This window comes from Epinephelus lanceolatus, chromosome 14 (assembly GCF_041903045.1).
Source record: "Epinephelus lanceolatus isolate andai-2023 chromosome 14, ASM4190304v1, whole genome shotgun sequence".
Lineage (NCBI taxonomy): Eukaryota > Metazoa > Chordata > Actinopteri > Perciformes > Serranidae > Epinephelus > Epinephelus lanceolatus.
The window spans coordinates 22,401,602-22,429,175 of NC_135747.1; the positions used below are offsets into that span (position 1 = coordinate 22,401,602).

A 27,574-nucleotide genomic window follows, 5' to 3' on the forward strand; every position below is an offset into this window, starting at 1 on the left:
TGGGAGTTATAAAAAATGTAAAGCTAATAGATTTTGCACACAACAAAACACTGTTTGGTGTTCTCTCAAAGGCTTCCTCATCAAACAAGCAGAATAGGTGCTGACATTTTGCTGTCTTCATGTATTTGTCTTTCAGAGATAACTAACAAACTGAGGTAGAAAGGAACTTAGGCTATACATAATCCTTAGGTTTCATTAATGATAAAACAGCAGCAGGATGGAATGAAATAGCTCGGGGCAGCTGTCTTCCTCAACCCCGAGATGTTTGTCTGCACCTTTCAAATTTTTCTCAGCTCTGCATCACCACCAGCTAAAACAAAGAACCCCAAACAAATTACTTTTTTTTTGTCTTGTACATAAACCAGAATTACTTTCATACATTCATTGTAGGAACCTTCTAGTTTCATTTTGAGCTTTTTGAGGTATTATATAGCCTTACATGGTTTGATGATGGAATTTTAAATGCAAGCCAAATGCTCTTGTAGTGTGTAGTGCTTCGACACAAGTTTATGAGGTACTGTACATATCATCATCACTTTCCTGAGTTTTCAAATAGAGAACATCAATAGAAATAATGATAGGATTTTACATTTACGTGAAACACTGTGAATTACTACTGAAACGATATTTTTAACAGCAATTACATAGTAATTTATTCTTTAGATTGAAGTCACATTGTAAAATAATATCTGTTTTTGTAATTTCATCTATAGTGGAGAGGCTAGTACAGCAACCAAATTCACCGTAAGTTTGCTAGAAAAACGCATCGTTCCAACAACAACAACAACAGAAAAAGTATGTCAGTGTTATTGGAATTAAAGGATTTACACATACATAAAACCTGTGTAAGGTAATGATGCCCAACTGAAATGATGCCAGTAAATTTAATTTTGCTCAAATTAACCACAACTGTTCACAGAGAGCACGAAACAGACACAGCTGTAGAACACTAATGGAAAAGAGAAAGCAAGTTTTTTGTCTCATTTTAAAGCTTTTTTTTTTATATTAGCACATGTCACCAATGAAGATTGTGAGGCAAAAAGAAAAAAAAAACTTAAACAGCACCACCTCAGGCACTTGATAGCAACTAAATCTCAAGATCAGCGGAATAGTATGTATATATATTTATATATATATGTATATACAAAAACGGGGGGCATCTTCTTCCAAGTCGTTTGAGTTTTAGTCAGCCATATAAAGCATTTAATTAACTTTACCAGTGTGTGACATCCAGACTGTCATCTTCTATCTAAAGCCTTCAAGGACAATCCCTTTGCTGTATGTTCATGTCACCACTGTTTGTTATTTTTCCTGTTCACTGAAGGCCAAACATTTATTTGTATTCAATTACTGGACTTAAAGAAATTGTGTTTGATGAGTCTCTTTCATTGACTACAACCAAACATTTTATTCCACTCAGTGTACATGTCAAGTTCTTTTTGTGATATGCTGGGCTGGAATTTGCAAAACACATTGTCAAAGTCTTGGTAGGAGACCGGTCTCATCTGAGTGGGATGGATAGATGACAGGTCAGTACCAGGAATGCCATGGAGAGGACCTACCACAGCCTCTTGACACAGCTGAGCCACGTCCTGTCCAGAAAAGCCCTCTGTCCTCTGAACCAGTAGTGACATCTCTTTGTCACTGAGACAGTAGTTGTGCTGTGAGAGCAGTTGGCTGATTATCTGATGTCGTGCTGTCCCATCAGGCAAGGGGATGAGCAGTCGCTTGGCAAAGTACCTCCGTAGGGACTCTGGGATCTCTTCAGGCTTATTGGTGGAGCAGACCACGAGGACGTGGTCCTCAGCGGAGGTCAGAATGCTGTCAAGCTGCATGAGGAGCTCAGCCTTGAGGCGATTCACTGGGCTCTCCTCGCTGAGCTGGGCTGACAGCAGCAGGTCCACCTCTCTGATAAACACTACCGCTGGCTGGCGACACCGTGCCACCAGAAAAGAAGCCTGGATGATCTTGTCCCCCTCCCCCAGCCACTTGGTCACCAGAGCTGAGCTGCTGAGTCTCAAGAAGGCAGCCCCCAGTTGGCTGGCCATACAGTGGGCCAGCAGCGTTCTACCAGTTCCCTGAGGTCCAAATAAAAGGAGGCTCCGAGGTAATGTGGCAAGTCCACTAAACATATCTGGCCTCAAAATGGGCCAAAGTATCTCCTCTTTGATGGCTGCTTTGGCCATATCCAGACCTGCGATGTCACTCCAGTCCACTGGAGGGCCCTGCTGAAGGATTTCTGTGGTTACCATCTCAACCAGGTTGGAGTCACTGTTTTTCAGTTGTTCCTCTGCAGCATGGATGGACGAGGTAGCCGTACCGATGTCAGGCCCTGTTAGGGAGTGAGAGAGGTGCTGTCTGTGCTCTTCAGTTTGCTCACTCATGATGGGGGATCCAAACTTGCTGTAGGGCTCGCCAGTTCTGAGATCACCCACAGAGCTTTTGGTTGATCCATAGGATGGAGGAGTTAGTGCTCTGCCAGAGTGCACAATAAATTTTCTCTGCTGATCAGAAGACATTGGCTGTTTGGTTGGCTTAAATGCTAGAGACTCTGCGTTTCTGTCAAAGCCATTGCCCCTGTTTGAGTCTGAGCCGCTGTCTGTTATTCTGTACATAGGGCTCTGTGAGGAGCGCTGTTGGTTGTAGTTAAAATTACCATAGCTAGAGTCCATATCTCCATGTCCGCTCATGTAGAAAGCTTTTCGTTTTAATGAGTTGGATGTGCTGCCATTCAAAGGTGTTGGTGCAATTGGTGTATGATTATGGGACTGGTAGGTGTAGCCGGGCAGGGTCGAAGGAGGGATTGGTGTAGGAGCTGCAATACCGGACGGCAGATAAGCAGAAGGAGGGGGTGCTCCCCCAGGGCTATAACCGGGGCCAACAGCAGTCTGAGAAGGATACCCTGTTGGAGGATAATTGTAGTTGGGAAGGTTTGGAGACCCGGCGTTGTAGCTCGGCACTAAGGTAGGGGGAGGAGGCGGGGGTGGTGGTTGTAAGAGCCCGGCACTGTGCAAAGGAGAGGGGTGTGGGGAGGGGAGGGCTGGGGTACTCTGGCCACTGTAGCTAGAATGCAGGTAGGAGCCGTTGTAGCTGGCAGTATATTCCTGAGAGGGGAGGCCCGAGTGGAGAGTAGTGGCTGTGTGGCTCCCACAGTTACTGCTGGAATAGCTGGGCTCAGACAAGCTGCTGGCCACCCCCGGGGAGCTGCCTATGCTAGCCGACACATCTGTAGGGGGTAGGGCAGCTGTCATTCCAGCTTTGCTCACAGATATAACATCTGGAGCACAGTTCATTGGGTAAATCCCCTCCTGCCAGGACTCATTCTCTGACTTTCGTCCATTCATGAGTCCAGTGGTGCTATCAGAGTAGGAACACAGCAGGGCTCTCTCATTTGGGCCCTCTAGGATCCCAGAGTACTTCTCTGCATATTTCTTGAGCAGATTGGAGGCAGTCAGTGCAGAGATGTCATCGTTTGCCCACGCATACTGGTATGTTCGCTGTAAGTGCCCCCGGTAGGCCTCTACTTTGTGTGCCGGCGAGCGGGTGGTGGATGAGATGTCAAAGTGTTGTTCTGCCCATTGTGTGTGCTCTGGGGTCCACTGCATCTTTAGACCTACATATTCCGCATAAGGAAGAAATATGACAAAGCAAGCATTAAATCAGGGTTAATGGTCATTTAAAAATAATAATCTCACATGTTAAAATATTCTATAATAATCAAATACTGTGGAAAAAGTCAATAATGCATTAATTGCTTTCAATTGTTTGGGTGGAAAAAGGTGGGGAATTACAGAAAAAAAGCATGAGCCTATTCTGACATAATTAGGAGAAAAAAGGAGTTAACTTCCAGGAAATGCTTGAAGTAATTTGCATCAAACATCCATGTGACAAACAGACAACACTAACAGAACACACATCACGGTCAGTATGAGGATATGGGACCAAACACCTGGTTAGCGTGGTATAATCCACCCAACGCAGAGCAGAATGACACAGACATCACGGGTCAGTCTATAATCCAACTCTCATCTGAGGCATTCTGAGACAGTTTCAAATCTGCTTGGAGGAGAGCAGCAAAGCAATCTTCCTTGGCAGCGCTCTGTTGCTTTCATCACACAAACCCCTCAGCCCAGCATGAATTACATCCACATCCAGTCTGCCTACTGCTTCCTAGTCCACAGAGTGAGGGAAGGGAAGAAAAAAAAACATGCTTCACTTGTCTTTTTCTCTGCAGCATCTCTCAGCCACTCCATACAGCCTTGAGGGTTTGAATGACATAAATACTCCAGTTAAATCCTTAAGTCATTCTGCAAATAAAAGTTTTTACACGTGCTGTCATCTTTTACTCTGTTTGGGATTATCAGAAGCTGTACTATAGCCCCAGAGAATGAAGAATATTAGAGGTTACGGTTAAAAACAATCAGTAATAGTGTGCAGAGCCTCACACATCTTACATCAACACTAATCTGACCGAGAGCTACAAGGAGATACAAGAGGAGACGCGTTTAACCAAACTTTCCCTGCCTGTAACAATGGTCTTTGCCTTTGCTAATCAGGCACTGCAGTCCCATACTTTATACTTCAGTAGGTTAAATCCATATCACAGGATTTAGGCAACAAACAGCCACTGTCCAGAGGCAGATTACAAACGCAGTGTTTGTCTCCGGATTCCCTCCTGACTCCCTCCCAGCTATTTGCCCACCCGCCACACTAGACACCAGGAGCTAATTAGCAGGATGATGCTGCACTAATTGTGTTAATTTACAAGGTTTTAGTCAAAGAGATCCATGCTATGGCTCACATGGTTGTCAACCATCCAAGCTAATGATTAAGAAAAAAAGCCCGAGGCAAAAAGCCCGGGCAGACAAACACGGTAGCCATACTGTGCTGGAACAGAAAGGTTCATCAACATACAGGAACTAGAATGTGAAAACAAAGTGCATTATCACAGGGGACAGTGACAAAGATGACTACAATTACAAAGATAACAAAACGTCTCATGCAAATCAAAACCTAATTTACTTGAAATGTGTATGAAGTGAGGAAAATGTATGAATGACACCCTTGAGGATAGCAGAAGTCTCACTGGCTGCTGCTTTACACCCATGTGCATCTACTTTCACTGAAGTATTAGTCACCCACTACATTCTAGGTCAGCTGTTATGTTAGGCTTGTAGGTGGGCGCAATGCAAAAGTAAGACTTTTAAGTGGAAATCTTTCCCCACCCTGGCACTACCTGTCCCTCTTGTTATTACTGCATTAAAATACCTGTCAAAAACTGTTAAATATGATATTTTTTCCCACATTATTGCTGAGAAAAATGTTCCTTTCAAAACAAACAAAACACTATTTGGGCGACAGCAACCGGCGCTGTGTTGTCTGCTAAAAAAATCTCAGCCATTCAGAGCATTTACTGACACCGCAGTGCAAGTATCAGGATAATGGTTTTTGTAAAATCATTCAGTGGAGTTCATTAACACTCAAGGCACATTTTGTCAATAACAAAATTGCACACAGCTTATTGAGTGAGATTCTTCTATTACTGTTAATCCTCTCTGAACAATGTGCCACTTTGGACAATCAAAGGAGTGCTACTCGCAAAGTGTACTTGAGATCTTTGAGCATCAGGTATTTTATAAAATGGAAACCATCCAAGATGATTATCTAAATACAGCAGCACACAGTGAAAAACTGACTAAGAAAGACTTATATTGACTCTGTATAGACAGTGATTCACAACCTGAGGTTTGGATTTGTGCAGTGTTTTCTCTTCTACAGACAAAAAAGTGTATTTTATTAATGCAGAACCTACCCAGAGAAAAGCAAGGATAGGAGGACAGACAGTTTTAGTTTTACATACAATAGCAGTAACATAATGGGTGTCCTCATAATTTGTGCTGTTGTGTGTAAAATGTTTCAGTGCATCAACCAGTTTTCTCTTAATGAGATATTTATAAGGCATTAAGGCATTAAGTAGTTTGGTTTAGACAAAGGTTACAGAGTGGATAGTAAATGCAGCCAGTGCACATAAACACTAACACATAAATAGACACAAATGCACCCACGTGCACACACAAGCAGTGCATTAGCATAATGATCTCGTACTTTGGCATTACGGTAAAACGGTTGTCCTTTATTCCACCTGCCTGGATATTCAAATACAACATCCACAGGTCCCTTTGTCTTTCTTTGAAATGGTATAATTACAGAGCGCTCCATTAGTGGAATGTTTTCAGATAGCCTCGGGGCTGCAGCTCAAATTCCACTGATCAGCCACCAACAAATACAGCCTTTGTTGGACTATTGTGTTTGTCAATTCAGGGATCTGAATAATCCTCTGGGGTAAATCTGAGATAATTGTAATATAACCAATTATCTGAAAGCATTTCTTGGTGTGACATTTATTCAATTTTTTGTTCTGTGTATCTTAATAATGGACTCATACCTTAATGCTGCTTGAATTTAAGATTCATTTAAGAAATATTTGTCTTAACAGCTCAAAATTCTATAGAATCACCACTGCGATTAAAAGTGACGGTTTATGTTATCATATCCTTTAGATGATCTCACACTCACTGAAGAAAAGCAGACCAGGTGGAGGCAAAATGCGTTTGACATGTGATGCCAAGGCGTTATGCTACGCTATGGTGTTTAATTTCTGGTTCAGTGATCATCGTCGATGAAACAGAGATGCTGACCTTTTTGGGAACTATTAATCTGGTAGCCCAGGCCGTTTTTTAAGCAAACAAGAGTGGGCCTTCACTCTGTCCATCCAATTTCCCAGTGCGTAAATTGGACCGCCGCTTGCACAATTCTCTATTCATTACTGTGCTGCTGAAAGGAAGCACAGAGGTGGCAGAGCGGTTTTCTTTTCCTCTTTCTGTGTGTGCGTGAGTGTATGTGAGACAGAGAGAGAGACACAGAGGGAGAGAGTGAGAGCAAAATGCCTTCCAGGAGGATTCCCAAGCATAAAGAGCTGGACTTTCCTTCGTCTTTTTTGGTTTGGGGGAGGGGAAGGTGGGAGGGTTGAGGGAGAGGGGGGAGGGAAGTGAAAGCTGTCGTAATTGAAACGTGGCCTAATCAGACTCATTACCATTTTTACCAATTTGCACCACCAAAGATGCTTATTAGGTAACTGTGTTTAATAAGCCGCTCTTTAGAAAACTAACTGTAATGAGCTCTTTAAAGTCAGACTTGAGCGTGATTATTCACTGGAAGTGTTTTGCAGAGCTGAAGCAGACTGGTACATTTAGACATGTACAATGTCATAATTAAGCTGCACAAACTCTGCACTCCACACCACACAATAGTCCCAGCTGAGGCTGCAGACATGCTGAAAAGTATTTATAATTACTGATCATTACAGCCCTGGGATTTTCATCGCGGGACGTAAACATAATTATGGGAGCTTTTGCTTTTATTCTGCACACACAGACCACTCTACTTGACAAGCGTGCAAATATTGGAGACAGACAGTAATTACGTTTATAAATAAAAACAAGCTCATATTCATATTCAAATTCATTGGAGATATTCTAAGTAGGGGTGGGGCAAAACATTCTAATACAATGTGAAATGGTAATCGGCACGGCTACAGAGTCTCATTCATCTCACATATCAAGTTAAGACTATTTAAACTCAATTTAGAGCTCCATGTGGCAGTAATTCCAATCTTTAGACGGCAGGGTGCCATTTAACCCCTCATTTAGAAAAGATATGTCTTCCTCAGTCACCGTCTTTTCCAGGGCTACTGCCCATACATTTCACAGTCTGACCACCCATGGCAGCAAATTACTACATGTCTCCACACTATCAAAGTCCACAGATCCCAGTGGATTCAATACTAATCCGAATACAAAAGGTGGAAAATGACCGTGCGAGCATGCGTTTACAGTGTTTATTGTAGTCAATCTGCCAGTCAGGCAGACAACTTCCTGTGACAGGACCTCCCTTTGTAATCAGAATAATACTCGTGATCGTACAGGGAGCAAAGTGAGTGAGACAGTCCATTGTGACAGAGCTGTTATCATTTCAATTCAGTAAACACAGATTAGTCATTTAAAGCAGCGTTCTTTTGGTATGCAACACTGTTAACTGCAGCAGAACAGTATTTACTGTATGACTACCCTGTGTTACTTAAAAAATACCACACCTCAAAACCCTTACATCATGTAAGACTTCAGTTAGGCTAATGATTATATTGATTAACCATGAATAACATTAGATCAATATGATAAAACATGAGATAAAAGACTATACCAAATATTAGATATTAGATAATATATCTAAAAAAGATTTTGTATATCCAGAGAGCAATTAGTCTGATATATAATATAATTAATGATGTAGTCAGTGGAAGGTCAAATATTAATCACAAGACCCTAAAATATGACATATTTTGTCTGACAATGAGAAAAAAGTATTCATTGAACACTGTGACAAATTTGATAAAATAAATCAACAACTTTATCTGGAGCATGTTTTACTTGATAAATTGTATTATTTTATAATAACTATAAAACCAACCTGATATTGATACATCCTAATATTGACAAATAATTTATGTCACTCATTGAATCTACCCCTGCAAGTTAACTAATCAGTGTGTTGGTATTATCACTTTATTGATAAATAACCTTAATTTGGTTAATCAGAAATCTTCATGTCAAAAAGCTGTTCACAGCACAGTAAGTATTAAAAATAATGTGATGCCATATGGGCACAAGAAGGTGATTGCGTATAAAGCTGATGCATGGATGGATGAATGCAATATACTGTATGCTTTGTCCAACAAAAAGAAAACTGCATAAATTCTGGTGCAACCTCCCAAACTGATTTAGTTGGTGTAGACAAGGCCTAACTGTGGAGGCATGCATAAATTGCATGTATAAATTGATGTGGAGATTCAAATATATTATGGCAAGTTGGCTCCTTGGACATGTGTGCAGACATCTGATTTTTGATTTACAGGTGTTGCATTTGTTGTGTTAATCCTTAATATGATCACACAATGAATGTCATGTTGATATTTTTTCTTGATGGTGCTTTAAGAAAGACTTCCTCTATGTGCACTGTGGTCTTTGTCCTGACCAACCAGGAGAAGCTGCTAGTACTAGCAACATGATCCCTAACTGGCTTCCCACCTGCCAACACTGGCAACTGGGCGTCTTTAAAACACATCTGAAATAGACGCACCACTACAAGAACTAAATCCCACAGCCTGTATTGTGACTACAATTATGACAGCCTTGTCACCAGAATAAAATGCTGGGATTATACATTTCTGCAAACCAATGATATGCTGCATTTGTTTCATACGTATCAAATCAACATTTCTAAAGTGATGTAAGTCAGATGACATGTAAATGAACTGAGTTTCTCTTCAGGAAGTTGGGGGCATGGAGAATGGTTTGGGACCTGGCAGCAAACAGCAAGAGATGACTGATCAGGACCAGCAGACAACAAAAACGGGCATTTTTAACGACACGTCGGGACATTACCATCCTTGTTTGCGGCACCCAAATTGGGCATTTTAAGCCAAAACATGATGTTTTATAACCCTAGCCAAGAAGGTTTTGTGCTTAAAGCTAGCCACATACTGACCAAAATATTGTCACAACATAGAATTGAAAATCTAAACATAAAGAAACAGTTTTAACACATCCACTACATATGAAACATACAAATGTAAAGTGGTTTGCAGAAGGGGTTTGCCAACATTTATTCCGGCGAGAGGGTTGATTATGAATATGGCTTTGCATAAGAATTCGCACAACTATCACATTATTGAACCCTTAAACTTAAAGATCTCACTGCAATAACACACTCTACATAAGTCTATGTTTTTTAGAAAATGAATTCAGCTGTGTTGGTCGGTGTCTATTGAGTGGTTAGTACAACTAATTACCAGAAAGCCACAAGTCATCTTGTACACCTGCATCATGTCAGAAATGTAATGCTAAATGTGGTTTCTGTTTATACAGTGCTTCTCAGTTTGTGTGTGTATACTGTACCAGCAGTAAGACTGCAAGCAAGAAATGGTGCATTACTGAACAGGTAAAGTATTGTTTCAGTTAAAACTATTAAAACCTATTGAGGTGACCAGAATTTAAAACTGAAGAGTCTGAATAGTTGTAACAACAGTCATGACTTCTGATCATCATCAGCAAGGCTGCATCCAAGCTGTACACTATATCAGATTATTATTAAACATCAAACAGTTCTTATACACCATCATTTTTCACACATTCAGTTACTGTAGGAACATCACCAACCATGGTCATTTTCCTGTTTGCAACATACATACTCTATATAAGGCAGATCTATAAACTTCTAACCACCACAGGGACAACTGGTGTGCTTGAACTGTCCCGATATATGGAATCGAGAAGGCTGGTTTCTGCAGCTGTTTGGCTTTCCTATCACTGACTAACAGGAATCAGTTTATCGGTTAAACAGTGAAAATAATCAGATTGCCTCAAATGATCAAAATCATTACCTCATTAGCTCACCATCCCTCTCCATAACTGCAACCAAACCCTACTGCCAGGAGGACGATCTGATGACACCTCTGAATAAAAGTTATAATCCTCATAATACCTGTTTAACTGCAGCTACAGTCTCACATCTTAAATTATACGTCTTGCGTTTGTGTTATACACAAGATGGTGGTTATAAAAAAAAAACAAGAAAGCTGGCTCCTCTTACAGTCAGTCTGACAACTCCTAAAAATGTATGACTCTACAGAGCAGCACATTATTTTAACAGCAGCTGTAAGAGCTGGTAACAGAATAAAACTGTTTGCTGGCACAGGGCTGTTGATGATTTGAATAATTCATCTGAAATGTAATGAGGAGATGTAAATGTTCCCACTCAGAAATCATTTCATAATTTAACTGTACAAATGCCCACTTTGGATTTTAAATTACTGTTAAAGTAGTCCGTCTTTGAAAGAGATACACATGAATGTGTTCTGTGTAAATGTTTTAGTATTCATAGTAATGATTAAAAAAATACTGTGGAGTGAGGATGAACAGGCAATACATAGAGAAAGTCCTGAAGCCGATGTTGACATGTTAATTCATTACAGTATATATGGGCACTCTAGTTTATTTTGAGTCCCACGTACATAATCCTACCTACGTAGGCTATTTCAGCCTTTATACTAGCTTTATACTGGTGCGAGACACCAATGCACGGTGCAAGGTACGAGCATGCACAAAGGCATTTATGCACCATGTGTCGTTCGTTGCAGTATTCTCCAAAACACCAGGGGGCGTACAAACAAAACGTTCTGTAAAGTAGGAAGAGGTCAGTGAAAGGTCAACTGTTAACTCATATCTCATACATATCAGATATTTGAGGACATTATTCTCTTTGAACAACCTCTGTAAGTAAGGGTTAAGATATTTGGACCAACAAATGTATTCTAATGAAACAAATATTGAAAGGTAGAATATCCTGTAAACAATTCGATTCAGCTGATAAAGTATTTACTCAAATGTATAATTAGAAGAAGAAGAAGAAATCTGAAGCATTTTATAATGAATCTTTCTAAAATCTTGAGAGATATTAATAGTACAGATGAATAATTATTTTACTTCTTTTTTAAATTATTTGCACAACTGAGCGTGGCGACAAGTTGCGGAGCCTCTGCGTTTAACGCAAATACGTGATGATGTCATTTTTGGCCCATGCAGCCTACACTACAGCGAGCATTAACCAAGCTCTAAGCATCAAATGTATATTTATCGGCAACTGAAAACAGTCCCCAACATAATACCTGTTAAATCCATGTTTGGGATTTTTTTGTTTAAAACTACAGTGCCCAGTTGATTTAAAAAAATATGCTAAGCCTTAAAAAAGTGAAGTTATATATTTGTGACCCAAGATTTATATCTTCAGTAAGAACAGACTACCAAAATGTTACATTTGTACGTTTCAGAAATATCATATCTACATTTTTAATGTGATGTAATACATAAGATGACTTTGTCATCAGAGGATGGAGGGGGTGGTGGATAGTGTGCTACCTTACAGAGATGCCTGCCAAACGGTTGTGATTCATCAAGTCGTTGCTGTGTTCTCAGTGACTTTTTAGGCACTTAACATGGCTGTTTTGTAGTAACTCAACACTTTTTTCCCATTATCTTTTTAGGCATGAAAAGTGTTTTTTTCACTAAGACCTCGCTGCTTTTCCTGCCTGGATTGTGCCCCCGAAAACCGGGTATTTTAAGGCTAAACATTTGTTCTTTCCCTAACCAAGCCTCACGTCAACCATAGCATTGTAGAAACATAAAGTTGGATCTGCTTCAAAATAACATGCGAATATGATGTTATCAGTGGTTTGCAGAAACATTCAACACCAACATTTGGTGATTGGGTATGAAAAATGACAATGAAATGTGTGATAGACTAAAGCTATTGGCTTTTGTCTTTTTATAAGGTTTGTTGACAATAAGAGGACATATGTGTGCATGTGCAGCTGCTTGTCCCTTTGAATTCAAAGTGATGAAGACACAGAAGAACAGACAGATCATTTAATTTTTGTAGTTACATATGATCCTCTTATTTTTTCCAAGATTCCACAGCCTTCTGGTTCAATCTGTTGACCAGCTTCCACAGCATAATAATAATTCATTGATTTGTTAAACAAGCTCAAAGAGAGCTTCTTGGATATTGTTAGTGACAGCAACTGCTCTTGCCATAAAGATAAACACCATATATGGCAAACTTCACAGGGATTCTCAGCGAATGTACACAGATGTTGAAATCTTCAATTTGATAATGCATTCTTTGTTACATACCCTGGAAAGTCTCAGGTCCCATGGGCTTTCTGGGCTGAGCTAATGATAAACTCTACTGGCTTGAGGGGAACATGTATTTCTCATTTTTCCCCCTGTAATACAGTAAATCGTGAAGTTGAGAGATACTCCGAGCTGTGATTTCTCTGTCTCAGTGATGCTAATTAAACCATGACTCTTCAGGCCAAGAAGCCCCCGAGGCTACATCTTCCATTACTACCCTAAGTATAGCTAAATCCACACACATGCTAAACTAACAGCTCTCCACTCACAAGTAGAACTTGTACACTGAATAAAACTAAGACAATTATAGGAGACAGGCTTCATAGTGTTCTGTAGTGCATAATACTGATGAATACTCAAATGGCTTGTTAGTTAAAAGAACACGGTCGTTGAATTCAAGCACTTGGTGAAACTTGTTTAACCATAGAGCACATGTACAGCGGAGGCAGTGGTTTTTTGCGAGCCTCTATGAACTTGGCTACTCTGCCTCTCCAGGGATCACTTACACACTTCAAAAGAGAAGAGAGGCAGATTGTGACCTTGCTACATGAAGGCTCATTGACCAAAAGCTACTCACTAACATCTTCATTCCCCAAAGTCCTGTTACCCCGAGGAAGACTCCAATCAAAGAGGCACAGGCCGGTCGGGGGAAAAACACAAACAGGAAAAATTTTGGTAGGGCTTTCTGGATTTTTTATCACATTTAGCACATCTTGACTTTTACTGTGAGGCAGCGGTTTAATGGCACCAGGAGCCAGCCATCTGATTTACAAACCAACAGGCCGAGCCCCGTTGGAAATTAACGGATTATCTTGTTCACTGGTCCGATTCACAACTGTGATTACTTCACACTTCCAACCATTAGACTTTACAGCCATGTTAACCTGGTTAGGACAGGAAGGAAATCGCATTGTAAAAAAAATCTCATTCTTCACAGTGTGATGTTATTAGAATGAATAAGTGAGTATTTTTTTCACCAACAGCTAGCAACACAGCCAGTGGCATTACCTCAACCTTTACAGAGAAATCTATAGCTAACAGAGAACTATTTTTAAATGTTTAAGCATTTATATACAGTAGAACAGAGCAGCACATATCGTACATGCTTTGAAAGAAAAACAGCACTATACTTTTCTATATGGCAGAAACATCACACATATGCATCAGGAAAGGAGGGAAAGGCCTCATTTGTTTGAATGAGCCTGAAATCATTCCACGCAGTTACACAGAGAAGAATGCAAATGCACTTGTAGAGTTCAAAAGCGAAATCTGTTTTGGTTCACGAGGAAAGCCAGGGCCATCTGTTGTTCTATTTATCGTTTCCTACACATTAAACTGATTAAAAGTTCAAATGGAACTATAATTGAAAATACCCAAGTGAACAGAAAAAGGATGTTTGCCTGTAACCACTGCCAGCTTTTCGCCGGAGCATTCTGGAGCCTTCTGCGGTATCGACTGCAAGTCTCAAAGAAGGTCACTTCTCCAACACAGGCCAGACAAAAGGTGAAATGAGACAACTGAAGCAATCTTAGGTCAATATGAAATAGAAATCTCTCAGCTATACTGTAATAAAGTTACTGAAGTGCAGTAGTGAAGCCATAAAGGGGAACTTTTACAAGGAAAGAGCTGTCTAGGAGATTGGTTCGCCCACTGGCAAACAATGGCTTCTGAGAGCTAAGGTGGCATGGTCAGTACTGTACCATGGAGCTGAATTCAGGCATTTGCTTTTAAAAGTAAGTTTGCTTTTACAGGGGATTTAATATTACTTGGCTTTTATGTATGTGACAATATATTGCCAGCAAAAGGTGTCTTTGAATCCTAATGTGTTCTTAAATTTACTGAGAAGTTTAAAGTGATGAAATGAGAATATCACTTTCATATACAAATACAGCTACGTGATGCTCATGTTTCTCGTGGCAGCACTGTCAAAGTAAATTAGATGCAAATGTTTTTAGATGTTTTGTGCAGCATTTTACACATATTCATTGTATAACTTAGCAAGATATGTTTGGCATTTTCATTTTGCTGAGTTAGTATGGAGAATAACATGGACACCAAATTAATTTGCTTTAGAAAAAAAGAATTATAGAGCAAACCACCTGTTGCCTGATATGCAGAGATACTGAGTGCGTCCTTCTGATGAGCACAGTGTACTAGAGGTGAGGACAAAATCGATAGTATCAAAGTATCACAATATTTTTGTGTGGCAATATCATATCGTCACATAGTGCAGGTATTGTTTTTTTATGATTTAAATTATTAATATTACAAATTAAAATTAACTTTAGGTAGCCTACTAGAATATAAACAAATAGTTTTTTCAGTCCACAACATACATTTTGCTGCAGATAAAATGGCAGAAGTGAGAAGAACAGACTGAAAACTATGTTCACAAAATTTGTCTTTTGGAGACATACTTTACAGTTGAAAAAGGGAAATAAATAGTAATATATCGCAATATATTTTATCGCAGTACTATCCCAACACGTTTAAGATTATAATAATATCTTATTGTGACTTAAGTATCTTGATAATATCGTATCGTGGATCCTCTGGTGATTCCAGCCCCTACAGTGTATGTTATGTTGTCATTACTATTCGTTATATGCTGTGTCAGAAGCTGCTGCACAGAAATTTATCACATAGAGTTCTCACAACTTGGCTTAAAATGAAACAATAAAAAAAATACCCATATTCAATCAAATATCTAAACTCACGTTACTGTTGCCAGACTTCATGGTGTTGTATTACAGATGGGGTAGCTTTATGGTTATATTTCACTTACATTTTTATATTGAATTTACATGACATCAAGGGGGTGACTTTGTTGTAACATCTATTATAGCATTTTTTTTCATGTATTTTTCTTACGGTAATAGCAGACTTGTAGATATAACACACCCTGTCTCCTAGAAATTACATTTATATGTTACTAAACTGCTTTCTTTCAGGTATTGGATTCTGCATTGGTGTAGGCTTTGCATGGAGGTGGTTCGGTGGATGGCAGGCGAACAAAGTGCAGGAGTTTGACATCATGACCCCACGAGTGCATCCAGACTCTTGCCTTAGGTTTTGGTAACAAAGGCACTTTGGATTAGTTTATGGAAAGACTGTGATTTGTGTTAAATTTTGATACAAAAAAAGTATTAAAAAATAATGGGGTTGTCATTACGACTGGATACTGTGTTGCAAAATTGCCTATTTTTGCAGTTAGCAGCTGAAATACGTGGTCAGTGAACATTTGCTGATAGGTTCAGAACATTTTTCACGCCATTTTTTGCCAAATACATTAATTAGCAACATTTCTCATTATGCTAATAAAAAACATAAATTGCTGGCATTACATTTTCCTCAATAAGAATTTGCTGTTTCAAATTAGCTGTATGTCAGCATAATTTCTAAGAGACAGGACTGAAATAACACATTTATTTTATGGGAGCTTTAAAGGTTGTTTTTTTTTTGTTTTTTTTTTAAATCTAGTATGTTCAATATTCCCATCTTATATCTGTGTAATTTGCATCATTGTTACTGGTATTTGGCTCTATCTATTTCCTGAAAATGGCTATTTAAGCTATAGAGGCCAAGCATTTCAATGAAAAATGCTTTAATAAAATGCAGTCTGTGTTCCTCCTGTTAACCACTTTAAAAGACACAAAATGAAAGACGGTAAACACACTAAAATGGTCACAGACTAATGTACCCTCCCACTCCATAGCGTTATCTAAATCAGCTAACTCTATTGTTCTAAACAATGACCAATCAAAAGCAGGAGCTGTTTGTGGTTGAAATTATTCTGTACTGAAAATAGAGATCCATAATTTGAATTATTTAGAAATATGTCTCTTCTGCTTAAGCTGTGACACAATATACCATAATTCATGTTGTAGCAGGGCAGCACTGTGATTGCCTCAGCAGTGTCATCTGTATGAATGCCTCTTGATGAGAGCTGTCATTGAAAACGACTGTAAACCTCCGTGAGGCAGGTGGATGAGAGAGTGGCAGCCTTCATAGAGTTCAGTGCTTCGACAGAGACGAGGCAAGCAAGAAAGAAGGGCTGTGCAATGGAAATTATTCCAGAGTATATTAAAAAAGGTTAATCTGTGGCACAAAGCAATTGTGAAAAACAAATGAGATAATGAATAGAAATTGAGAAGCAGGCATTTCAAATATTTCTATTCTCTTTGTTTAACTGACACCTTTCTAGTGTTATAAATTCATTTCTCTGGTAAGAGGAAGAGAATTTTACACCACGAAACAGAAATGAGAACAAACAGACACAACAAACGCATTCCCCACATTTCATTAAGTCGACCTCAATACGCAGTTTAAAGCAATTATTGTTCTACATTGTGCTGCATTTGCATGTACAGAGTTCAACCAATTAAAAGCTAATTAATTAGACACAATTCTATTAAGAAACAAATCCCACTCATCAATATACACAACCTAGGGTCAGCCATTGCTCAAATGTGAATTGGCTCGTTGCACCACACGGACGAGAGTATAGCACAATAGCACTATTGGAGCTCACAATAAACAGTTTGGCACAGATATATTTGTTGGAGCACGAACTCATCAGTGCTGATAGATTTTACTTCCCTGGATAGATAGCGGGACCAGGAGGTGTCGCTTGGACATGTAGCTTCCTCTCAAATTAAACTCACTATTAGGGAAAGGGCCAGGTGTTCACTATCACAACTCACAAATGCTTATGTATTACTGTAAACACAATACGGCAATCATACTGTACTCTAATTATCAGATCAAATATGTGATGCTAGTGCTGCACTGGCTATCTGTTATGGGAATCACGGTGACACAAATGTCTGCTTGTAATTCTGCATTCGAGCTATTATGTCAGCATTATGAAGTTATTGTGAATCATGCACCGTTTTGCAACAACAAAATAAATAAAAATGCATATGCCACAGTTGACTGCATCCATTTTAGGTGCTGCATAAGTGCTTAAAATCAAGAAAAATAGATTTAAACACAAGTGCCTGAGTTGTGTTCCAACATTGGGGTGGGGGACACACGTGAAGCAGGAAGTTTGGGGGCCAGATACTTAATTTCCTGCACTCTGATGAATTTTTAAGCACCAATTTGTGTCTTTTCTGCTTCACTTTACAGTGTAAATGTTTTAATTTTGCCAAAATAAAAGCCCTCTGCTACTTTCATGCTTTTACTGGGGGAGGACAAAATGGACTTTTTCTGAATATTGAGGGGGACATGTCCTCCAAGTCCACCCTGAAATCTACACCTTTATTTAAACATGCAGCAGAATTTACACATGAAGTTATAATGTGACTGGTGACCTTTCATGGCATCCTATCAGGCTGTTGACTCCTTGTCTGTCTTTCCAGGTAACGCTAGTGTCAATGAGTATGTATTAGGAAATAAGAAAATAGAAACTGTAGAGACATTCCACTGCCTGTTCTTTCTGCAAACACACAAAAAAATTCAATTTATGGCCATCATGATGGGAATTTAAACCAGTACAACTATAGTATTAACATCCAATTCACATTTTATAGTATACAAAACACTTGTGACAAATGCTGTATATGTAATATGTAAATTGGGCTAAAAAAAGATGCTTCGGTAAGAAGCCTAATAGTAGAAGTGCTCCATGGCCTATGATTATAAGGCTTGGATGAGATCTTTGCTTGATTTTTCACACTGGTTGAATGTCTGTCTTCCATGTGCCAGCTTTCCATCCATTACAATGAATGCTTAAAAGAGGAAAGTAGGCAAAGGGCCTGCTGGCTGAAATATGCAATATAAAAAAACGACAACTACTCCACAGTTTATTTGCTATGTTTTGCCTCTCTTACAGGTTATGTGCATACTGTTAAATAAATCTGCCTCTGGCTAGTGCGAGTTCCCTTGATGAATTGTGAACGGCCAACAGTGAAGAGTCTAAGTATACTGGTCCACTTTGTACAAGGCAATTCGTACAGCCTTGCTCATTTGGGTATGCATGAAATAACAATATCCTACTGGGAGCATTCTGAGTTTCAAACATTTGGGGTCAACTACACGAGCAGATTCCACATGTGCAGCCCGTGGCCACTGAGGTCTGGAATCTACCTCCCTCCTGGCTGGGTGACGTTGCATGTTCTATTTCCAGACCAAGGGTTGAAGTGAGGCTGCAGGGAGTGTAACACTGACCCACATGACCTGTGACCTAGAAAAGCTGCCTGAAGCTCTGCACACTAAAAACTCCTCACTCCTTTGCTACAGCCTTTCAAAGGCAAACAAAACCTTTGCAAATAGCATGTGTCTTTTCATGCCAAATGATTTGCATCCTGTTTATTCACATCTTTGACTTGTTGTCAATGTATTCCATGCTGTTGTGCAGCCTGATGCTCGCTCTCTGAAGCCTCAAGTGGGAAGAGAGAAAGGAAGTCGAAGAGGCAAAACTGCTTTACTTTCAGGCGCGGTGTCTACAGGCCACATGTCTCCAGTCATCTGTCACTAGTTTACATACATACTATGACACTTCCTCTCTCTGTGGGAACCCGTTGTCACCACTTGGCCGCCAGCAGAGGCTGACTGGGTGCTAGATGGGTCTCCCCCAGGTACCTCTAGGGAGCCACATTAGGCCTAACTGACAGACTGACAGGAACACGCAGACACACACAGGCAAGGCACACACACATACAGTCCGTCCCTCGCCCAAGCACTCACTCCTCCTACAGTACGCCAGCTCACATGCTCCCCAGGCATGGCACACTTTGCATAAAGCAGTGACTTTGCTCTACATCAATTTTTTTTCAGACACAAAATTATTTTTCACCCCTCTAGCCTCTCCATGCTACATGGAAGTTTTGAAATGAATAATGGAAACAACAGAGCTGAAGACTCATGGGATCCATTTAAAGATGTGGGAGAGGCGATGCAGTCAGGGTTTGGACTGCAGAAACATCACGCTCCAAGTAAATGAATCTACTATTGTTCTGTGCAGTATAGAAATGCTGCTATAAACCCTGTGCAGGCGTGCTAAAGCCAGCAATGACATAATGTTAATACATTTTCCTTTAAATCAGGGTGAAAAATAAAACAATAAAAATATACTTTTAGTTTTTATTCACCCTAGGAAAGAAATGATCAGTGGCCAAACTGAGCTGGTGGCAGCAACCAGCTACAAACTTAAAAACATTCTGTCCACTTGTGATTCCTGCAGACGTAATACTAGACTGCACACTGGAATCACACCTTTTTACACAGAACACGAGCTCTTGTTTATTGCACACAACATCCTAGACAGCACAACCGGACAAATGGCTTGATTTCCTTTTGTTAAAGTGGGAGTTTATACTATGTTTAGCGTTTCTCAGCAGAACCTTCGTTTGGTATTTCCACCTTGCCTCCCCAGATACTTGGAGTGGAAGCGAGTGAGCGAGCATGGGGCAGTCCGCTGTAACAGCTATTTTAGACCATGCAAAGTCAACACGACTCCCTGAGGTGATTTCCTGATAATGAACACAAAAGAAGTGTCAGCCCTCATAAAGCTCTGTGATGATGCTCAACTCTTGAGCACTCTTTTTTTTTCCACTCTTATTTTTCTGATTTAAATTAATCTAATTCCATGTGGACTCTAAGAGGGACTGTCAAATAGGCCACACGCCAGGCAGCAAGACTTCTAGTGACTATTAACCAACAGATAGCAAGCAAGAGAAAAAAGGAAACATGTTTATGAATTTAAAAAATGTCTAGATGTGTTAATCTACCAGTCACATTTTCTTATTGTTTCGTATTTAATTATTTCTACAGAAACCGTGAGCTGTTACCCTCCACCTCTAACAGCTACCTTGTAGAAACATAATTTGTGGTTTATGCAGTTAAATAACAAAGCACCCAACACCCTAGTAAGCCAGGCACTATAACAACAATATAACATCACTGGCTATCCCCAAATATCCAGTCGCCCTGCCTCACTTCTGTGCATGCTGCTGTGGTCACGTCACAGTGTCACTGCAGACACCCGCTGCCTTGCCGCAGCCTGACACCTTAAACCTTTATGGCAGCGTATACTCACCCCTCTATCCCCTCTTCCCTTCCCCCCTCCCCTCCACGCCATCAGGCAGACCTCAACCCATCCTCTCCCGTCCCTGGCACTCAAAGCCCCCTCTGCCAGCACCTGGCACCATGCCAACCTGTCAGCCACCCGGCTCCACCGAGGATGAATGAATCGCTGAGAACTTTTGCGGAAAAACCACTGATAGCTCACATCTCGTCTGATCATCGCTTCAGCTAATTGTCTCAAATATCAATTTGAGACAATTAGCATGGGATGTGATGAATGGGATGAGGAAAAACAGTCGATTAACATTTATATTCAAAGCAAATCCTTGCATGCTCTTGAATATAAATATCAAAGTTAATTCAAGCATTATTTCAATACATGGATTATAAGACTATTACACTGTCACACAATGGCAAAATAAAATGGTTGACATACAGCCTTATTCTGTCGGACAAATTTATTCAAACTCTAATTTTTTTTTCTCACAGTTACATATTTTATCTCTGATTAAATTTAGAGCAAGCTACACTTTTGTAGAATCAAAGCAGCTGGATCACAGCCTCTTGGTGTTATCATAATTAAGGGGTTATATTGATTAAGACAGGTCAGCATCAAGACAAACTCTGAGAGTATGAATTTTAAAAAAGTACACTTCAAATACATCCATTTACATATAATGAAGCTGACAAAAGTGGGGTGGTGAAAAAGTACTTAAAGCTTCTCTTGTTGCACTGGGTTTTCAGTCCAGATAGAATGGCGGCCTCGATTGCCAGATTAGTCAGACACTGTTTTGTGAGAACACAAGAGGAATTTCAATACAACAAAAATATTGAGTTTTCTCTTATCCTCTTGTGAAAGGCTTGCTCCTCTCTCACAATACAAAACTCCCCAACTGCACGCAATAAAAAAATAAAAAATAAAAAAAAACACCTTGGAAGAAGGACAGGAAAAACACCTCTCTTCACCAAGGTTATTCAATGATAAGCAACAGTACTCAGGCACACAATGACAGCTCAAAGTGCCAGCTATATTCAAAAATGATGGAATTGTAGATTTTGTTAATCATAGTCCTTGGGGGTTTGAATATTCACTGCCTGAGAGTAACAATAAATAATCCGGCCAAAGACATAATTTAACGATATGGAAGCAGATTCAGTCGTAATGTCATATGATTTGTTATAGATACATAAAATGTTCATACTATCATCCTAAAGCTGTCTACTGCCACTCCATTCAGACTTTGCTCATAAAGCAAGCTACGCATGATGCTCTCAGCTGCAATAAATCATTTAAGGGTATGTAAAGAAGGCTACGCTAACAACACAAGAACTGTGAGAAAATTCTCCCCCTTTCCGAGATGCACACATACAGCCAGGCACCACTCCAGGCATAGTCTATCTTTGCTGAGGAAAACCTCCAATCTTTATGGCCACTACAAAAAAAAAAAAAAAAAAAAAAAAATCAAGAATTTAGCATGTCTAATTAAAATGTAAACAGTGTAATGAGGACATCAGTGATTTAGGCAAACGTCTCTCTGGCTGCCACTGGGGGTATGATAATTACAGAGGCAAATCTATGAATGCACATGAATCTCCTACAAGTCCAGATTAAAAGCCTTAGTGCTAAACCTAGTTTAGTACACCTGGGGATTGTCTATTCTAGCCAATCCCCAACAGGCGCGGAGCTGCCTCGTCTCCTTATGAGTGCACAGACACCTCATGCGAAGGAGATGAAACAAAGCCTGTGTTTCAACGTGTTGGCGAAATGAGGAGAACAAGGAGTTGAAAGCAACAAATGCCACACTCCATGTAAATAATATGCCTGGCATGTATGGCCTGAATAAACCAGCTTTACCACATGACTTATGGATGTGTTGCAGTTATAATCAGTCATTTAGAGAGGCATAAGCTCTATAGGCACACTGTGCATTATGGTATGGATCATATAAACACAGGATGTATGTATGAAAGATTAAATGGATAAATAGAGAACAAAGCATTGTGTCCTCCCTTAAACTGGACTGGAAAAAAAACATGCACAAAGAGAAACAGACAGGCACACACACACAGTACGTGCACAAAGACATGCACTTGCACAACCCTTAAAAACATTTAAATGATAAAATATGTGCAATCACAGAAAGTGATGTGAGCAGTGTTAAGACTAAATATCCACTTGGTTCCTAATATGCAACCTGTGTTGTTTTATCCACCAGAGTCTTTTAAAACCAAACTGTAAGTATTCTGTTTGAGTACGAGGAACAAATAACACAACAGGCCTGTAGCTAGGAGACATATGAAGGGTTAGTACAAGCAGCCAATGGTAGGCACATGCATTTTAGAAAATGTCCATGCCATATGCTGTCACTCAGAGGAAGAAAAAAAACAAGTCTGAGCAGACAGTCGCTGTGTCTAAATGAGATGGTAGGAAGAGGCGGAGGAGGAGGAGGGGGAGGTGGAGGGGAGAGAAAGGGAGGATGTCAAGGATTCATGGTCCTTCATCTTTGCAGTAGAGCAAACACGTCCCTCAGTATAGCAACAGACAGCTGCCTCCACTTTCTAATGCAGTCCAACTTAGATCACTGCAAGAATTGTCAGCGTAGAGAGAAACACACAAAGATAACATAGCAAGCTGCCATGAGGGAAACGACAGAGATGTGGATACAAGAGAGAGGGAGATGGAGAGAGAAAGAGAGGGGAGGGAGGGAGGAAGACGTGGAATACTTAGAAGAAAGACTGGAGTTTTTCTCTCTCTTTTTTTTTTTTGTCCCTTCTGCTAGCGTCTTTACTCCATTGGGGACTCCCTCGCTTTTTATATAAAACACAGGAAAGACACCACTTAACATATTTGCTTAAAGATGACAATCCTGCACTGATCTCATTCAACATAGTCGTGTGGCTGAGTGGGATTTCTTAGTAGTAGTTACTGACAAATAGATCCATCTGTAAAGATTAATATTTCATCAATTTACAGACAGCATTGCAGACATCCCAGGGGGTGTTTACACAGAGTCAGCTCCAGGTATTCAGGAGGTGGCTTTAATTCTCATCATTAGTGCACATACTGTATATAAAGTGTCTGTCCTGTCGTATACCACCTCCCTTTAATCATGGTTTAACTCATGCTGTCAATTTAAGTGATCAGATCGCTGATAGTGCTGCACACTTCAGATTATGGACAGAGCGTTTATAGCAGCTAAATTGCTTCACACAGACACATTAAGTAACGTGACAATGAGTCAAGATATGCTGTGTGTTATAATGGTCGTAACAGCGGACAACACAGATACTGAATTTCTGGAATTTGCTCAAATAAAAAGGAGCTTGTAAAGCTGCATTTTCCTAAAAAATATTAATAACAATTTTGAAATTTATAGATGACTTTGGAAATGTTATTTTCCTGATTATGAATCTATCTGAATACATTAAAACAATGAGCAAACACTTTAGCAATTTCTTTGTCAATATAGCGCAACTAAAAATAACAAGTGTATTTCTACGCCCTTGCATCGCTGGGAAATGGGTGGATGTAATTATTAACTGTAGTTTACTTCACACAACTTCTTGTTATTATTTACAGTCACTCTTCAAAGTGTGAACATGTGTGACACTCAGTAAAGAGGGTTATGAAAACAGGGGGGTCAGCATCTGTCGTCAAATTCGGCTCAGAGATCCACGTCGAGTGACAGCTTAGATTGCTATCATAAGTGCTATCCTATCAGAAATAAACAGAGCTGTCAGCTCCTTTCCATGCACACCCGAGGTGTCTGGGGTTAAGTAAGGACCTGCAAGAATCACCTAACACGCTGCAGGAGCTCAGACATGGAACCCCTCCAGGGTTTGAACTCTGATAAATATCACCAGGTTGTACTTGATAATTAAGAGAGAATGGGGGGAACGGTTTGATGAATGCACAAGGATTGTTTTTGCTGTGCAGAGACATTATAATTTTTCAATAAAAACACTTATACTGTATATTTTCAATTACTTCAACAATGCATTATTGTGATTTGTCAAAGTTCTAAATTGATGTGGACATTCCAATTATAAAATAATACATTTACCAGACTGCACAGTGTATTTCAGACTGCAAGCTGTAGATACAGATTCAAATATTATTAATTGCTCCAAACTATATCCCACTTTGCTCAGTATCCGTATCTGAGTAGCTCAAATCAAAGTTCTTTTGTAATACAAAATACCCACCACAGCCACACATGAGGGGGGGTCTAAATATGAAACACATAAAAGTCCAACCAACAAATTTAATACCCACTTTACAAAAACACATTACAACCAAACACTCAAACATAATGAACGTGGTAGTAATGTACATTTTTTTTTCTCCCCACTGAGTGACGGATGGGGCAATGCTGTTATTTTTTTGAAGAGGAATGAAAACATACTTCAGCTCACTGCTGATGATGTTAATTTCCTCTCAAAGGAAAACATGCAAATGAAATGTGTGAACACAATTAAGTAAATTGTTCTATGGAGGTGGGAACGGTTCGCTCAGGACAAAGTGTTTGCAAAAGGGAGACAGCACACAACTTGTTACACCTCCTGACTTTGTGTCCATGCTGGGATCCATTTACTGGTTTGTCACAAACCATTTCCACTGCAACATGAATAACAGCAATTTTTCGACGCTGCCTTTCAAATAATTTGCGAGCAAATGTGATTTAGTTGCACTAGTGAATTGTTAAACAGTGTGACAAGTAAATATAAAAGTGCATGACAACTTCCTAAATGAAACAAGGCCAACTGTGAAGTCGTACTATATTCCATAAGGGTTTTTACAAATTACCTATACTATAATAATATTGTCAACATATTATAGAATTGCTGTAGAGCAAGTACTTACTTTTCCATCATCCTTCAAATGTATAATTGCTGAATACCAGATTTAGTTTTTATGTCATGGTGCCAGATAATAACTGTGATGCTTTATGTATTGTTCTGTTCAGTTTTCATTTTAACAACAGGCATTTCACTAGACAGTCATTTTTAAACATTTGCAAGAGATCCTGAGCTACAGCCATGTCATAAATTTTACAATAAATGACATTTTAAAGCTGTCATGATATCATCTTTTTAAATTTCTCAATATTTAATTTATGGCTAATAAATGTCATAATAGCAGACTATGTCTCCACAACAGAAAATGTAAAAAGAAAAGAAAAAAGTGTGTGTTTGAAATTTAGTCTCTAAATGGAAATTTGCAACATTTTGGGATAAATTCACATCTATTGTCTATGAAGCGAAAATATTCATATTGTTGGAGTTATGCATGTAGAAATATGAAAGCAGTGCAATGTGAAAGAACACTGCACACTGAGAATGTCAGAAACAGAACGCAAAACCAAATTAAATTGGGGGCAAATTCTTTAACCTGCACAGGATACTTTGAGCCTAATTGATAATGCCATTTGTATGAAATTAATCACATTATTGTGCTGTAATCTCTGGACTGTGCTCATGTATTATTATCATTATTATTATTATTATTATAACCTAAATTAAGTAAACTTTGGAAGATGGACCAAACATGCACAAATATACAAAAAGCATTGCTGCAATAACAGCCTCATTGCAAATATGACAAATATGAAATCATGACAACAATATTAATGATAATTCCAAAATGAACGTACCATAAATACTGGTGCTAGTGATCATGTCTTCAAGCCTAAAAACAAGAGGAGAGGGGAAAACAGCAGAAACGGAATTTTCACGAGGAGGAATTCCAAAGGTTGCTTCTCATTACAGGCACTTTTTTCCTCAGATATCGGATTTCACAAGTTTAAAAAAAAAACGCACGGTCCCTTGTTTCTTTCTTCAGGTATTCATTTAGTATCGTGTAACTGAGGACAATGCAGACCAAAAAGGGAAACGGAACATGCGAGTGAAATGAAATAATAATTTGAAATCAGCAGCCCTGGACGGAGACGCAGAGAGCCACACAGGCACGGCTGGAGCCTGTCACTTCTTGCGCGAGTTGAAACGAGAGAATAGGAAGCATGTGAGAGACTGTAGATGACATAAAACACACATTCTTCATGCCGCCTATTAGAGGAAGAGGCTAAACCAGCGTGATGCCCCCCTCCCTTTACTTTTAAAATAGATTACTTGCCAGCAGTTGTCCCACTAAGAGCGCAATGACAACCCATCTATTAACCTCCCGCCTGCGGTTATCGCGGCAAGTTTTATTCAGGCTGACATGCAAAAACTTCTCGTTGCAGGAAAGTTATTTAGGAGACCACTTCCAGACGTGTATGTAACCGTGTCCTGGAAGTGCAGTGAGGAAAACATTAAATGCAAACTGCGTCTAATCCCGGAACTTTAACGCGTTTATTTTCTCTTTCCTCAGACGATGACAAGTCATGTAGCTTGTGCAAACGCAGAATGAGTGGCCACAGACTGCGCTGCAGTTTGTGTGATGCGCGACACAGTCTCTCGGCGAGCGTTTGCGCGTACAGGGCTGCTCCGTTTCTCTTTTTAATTGTCAACATCGCTGATAGACAGGATAAGACTTACCTGTGTAGGTGCCAGAGCAGCGTCAGGGTTTATAGTACCATCGATCCGGTGAGTGCGCAGATGAATGGCTCGCGGAGGTTAAGCGCGGCTGCTCGCGATTTGAAACCATTCCAAGTTAGTGAGGGGAAGACTGACCACAGCCTCTGCCATGTTGGAATTCCAAACCCTGGACAGCTGCTCCGCTGACTGAAGGCAGCACGCGG

General features: G+C 39.7%; 1 protein-coding gene across 2 annotated transcripts; it reads right to left on the minus strand.

Moving 5' to 3' along the window:
* Positions 1 to 414: 414 nt before the first annotated feature.
* On the minus strand, positions 415 to 27,574 carry fign (fidgetin). Of its 2 annotated transcripts, XM_033617012.2 has the most exons (3): positions 27,372 to 27,574; positions 26,489 to 26,523; positions 415 to 3,613 (listed from the first exon to the last, which is right to left on the minus strand). In XM_033617012.2, exons 2-3 carry the CDS (start codon positions 26,511 to 26,513, stop codon positions 1,386 to 1,388), a joined length of 2,253 nt encoding a protein of 750 aa, XP_033472903.1. In that variant the 5' UTR covers positions 26,514 to 26,523; positions 27,372 to 27,574; the 3' UTR covers positions 415 to 1,385. The 2 variants fall into 2 exon arrangements, with proteins under 2 accessions (XP_033472903.1, XP_033472904.1); XM_033617013.2 differs by lacking the exon at positions 26,489 to 26,523.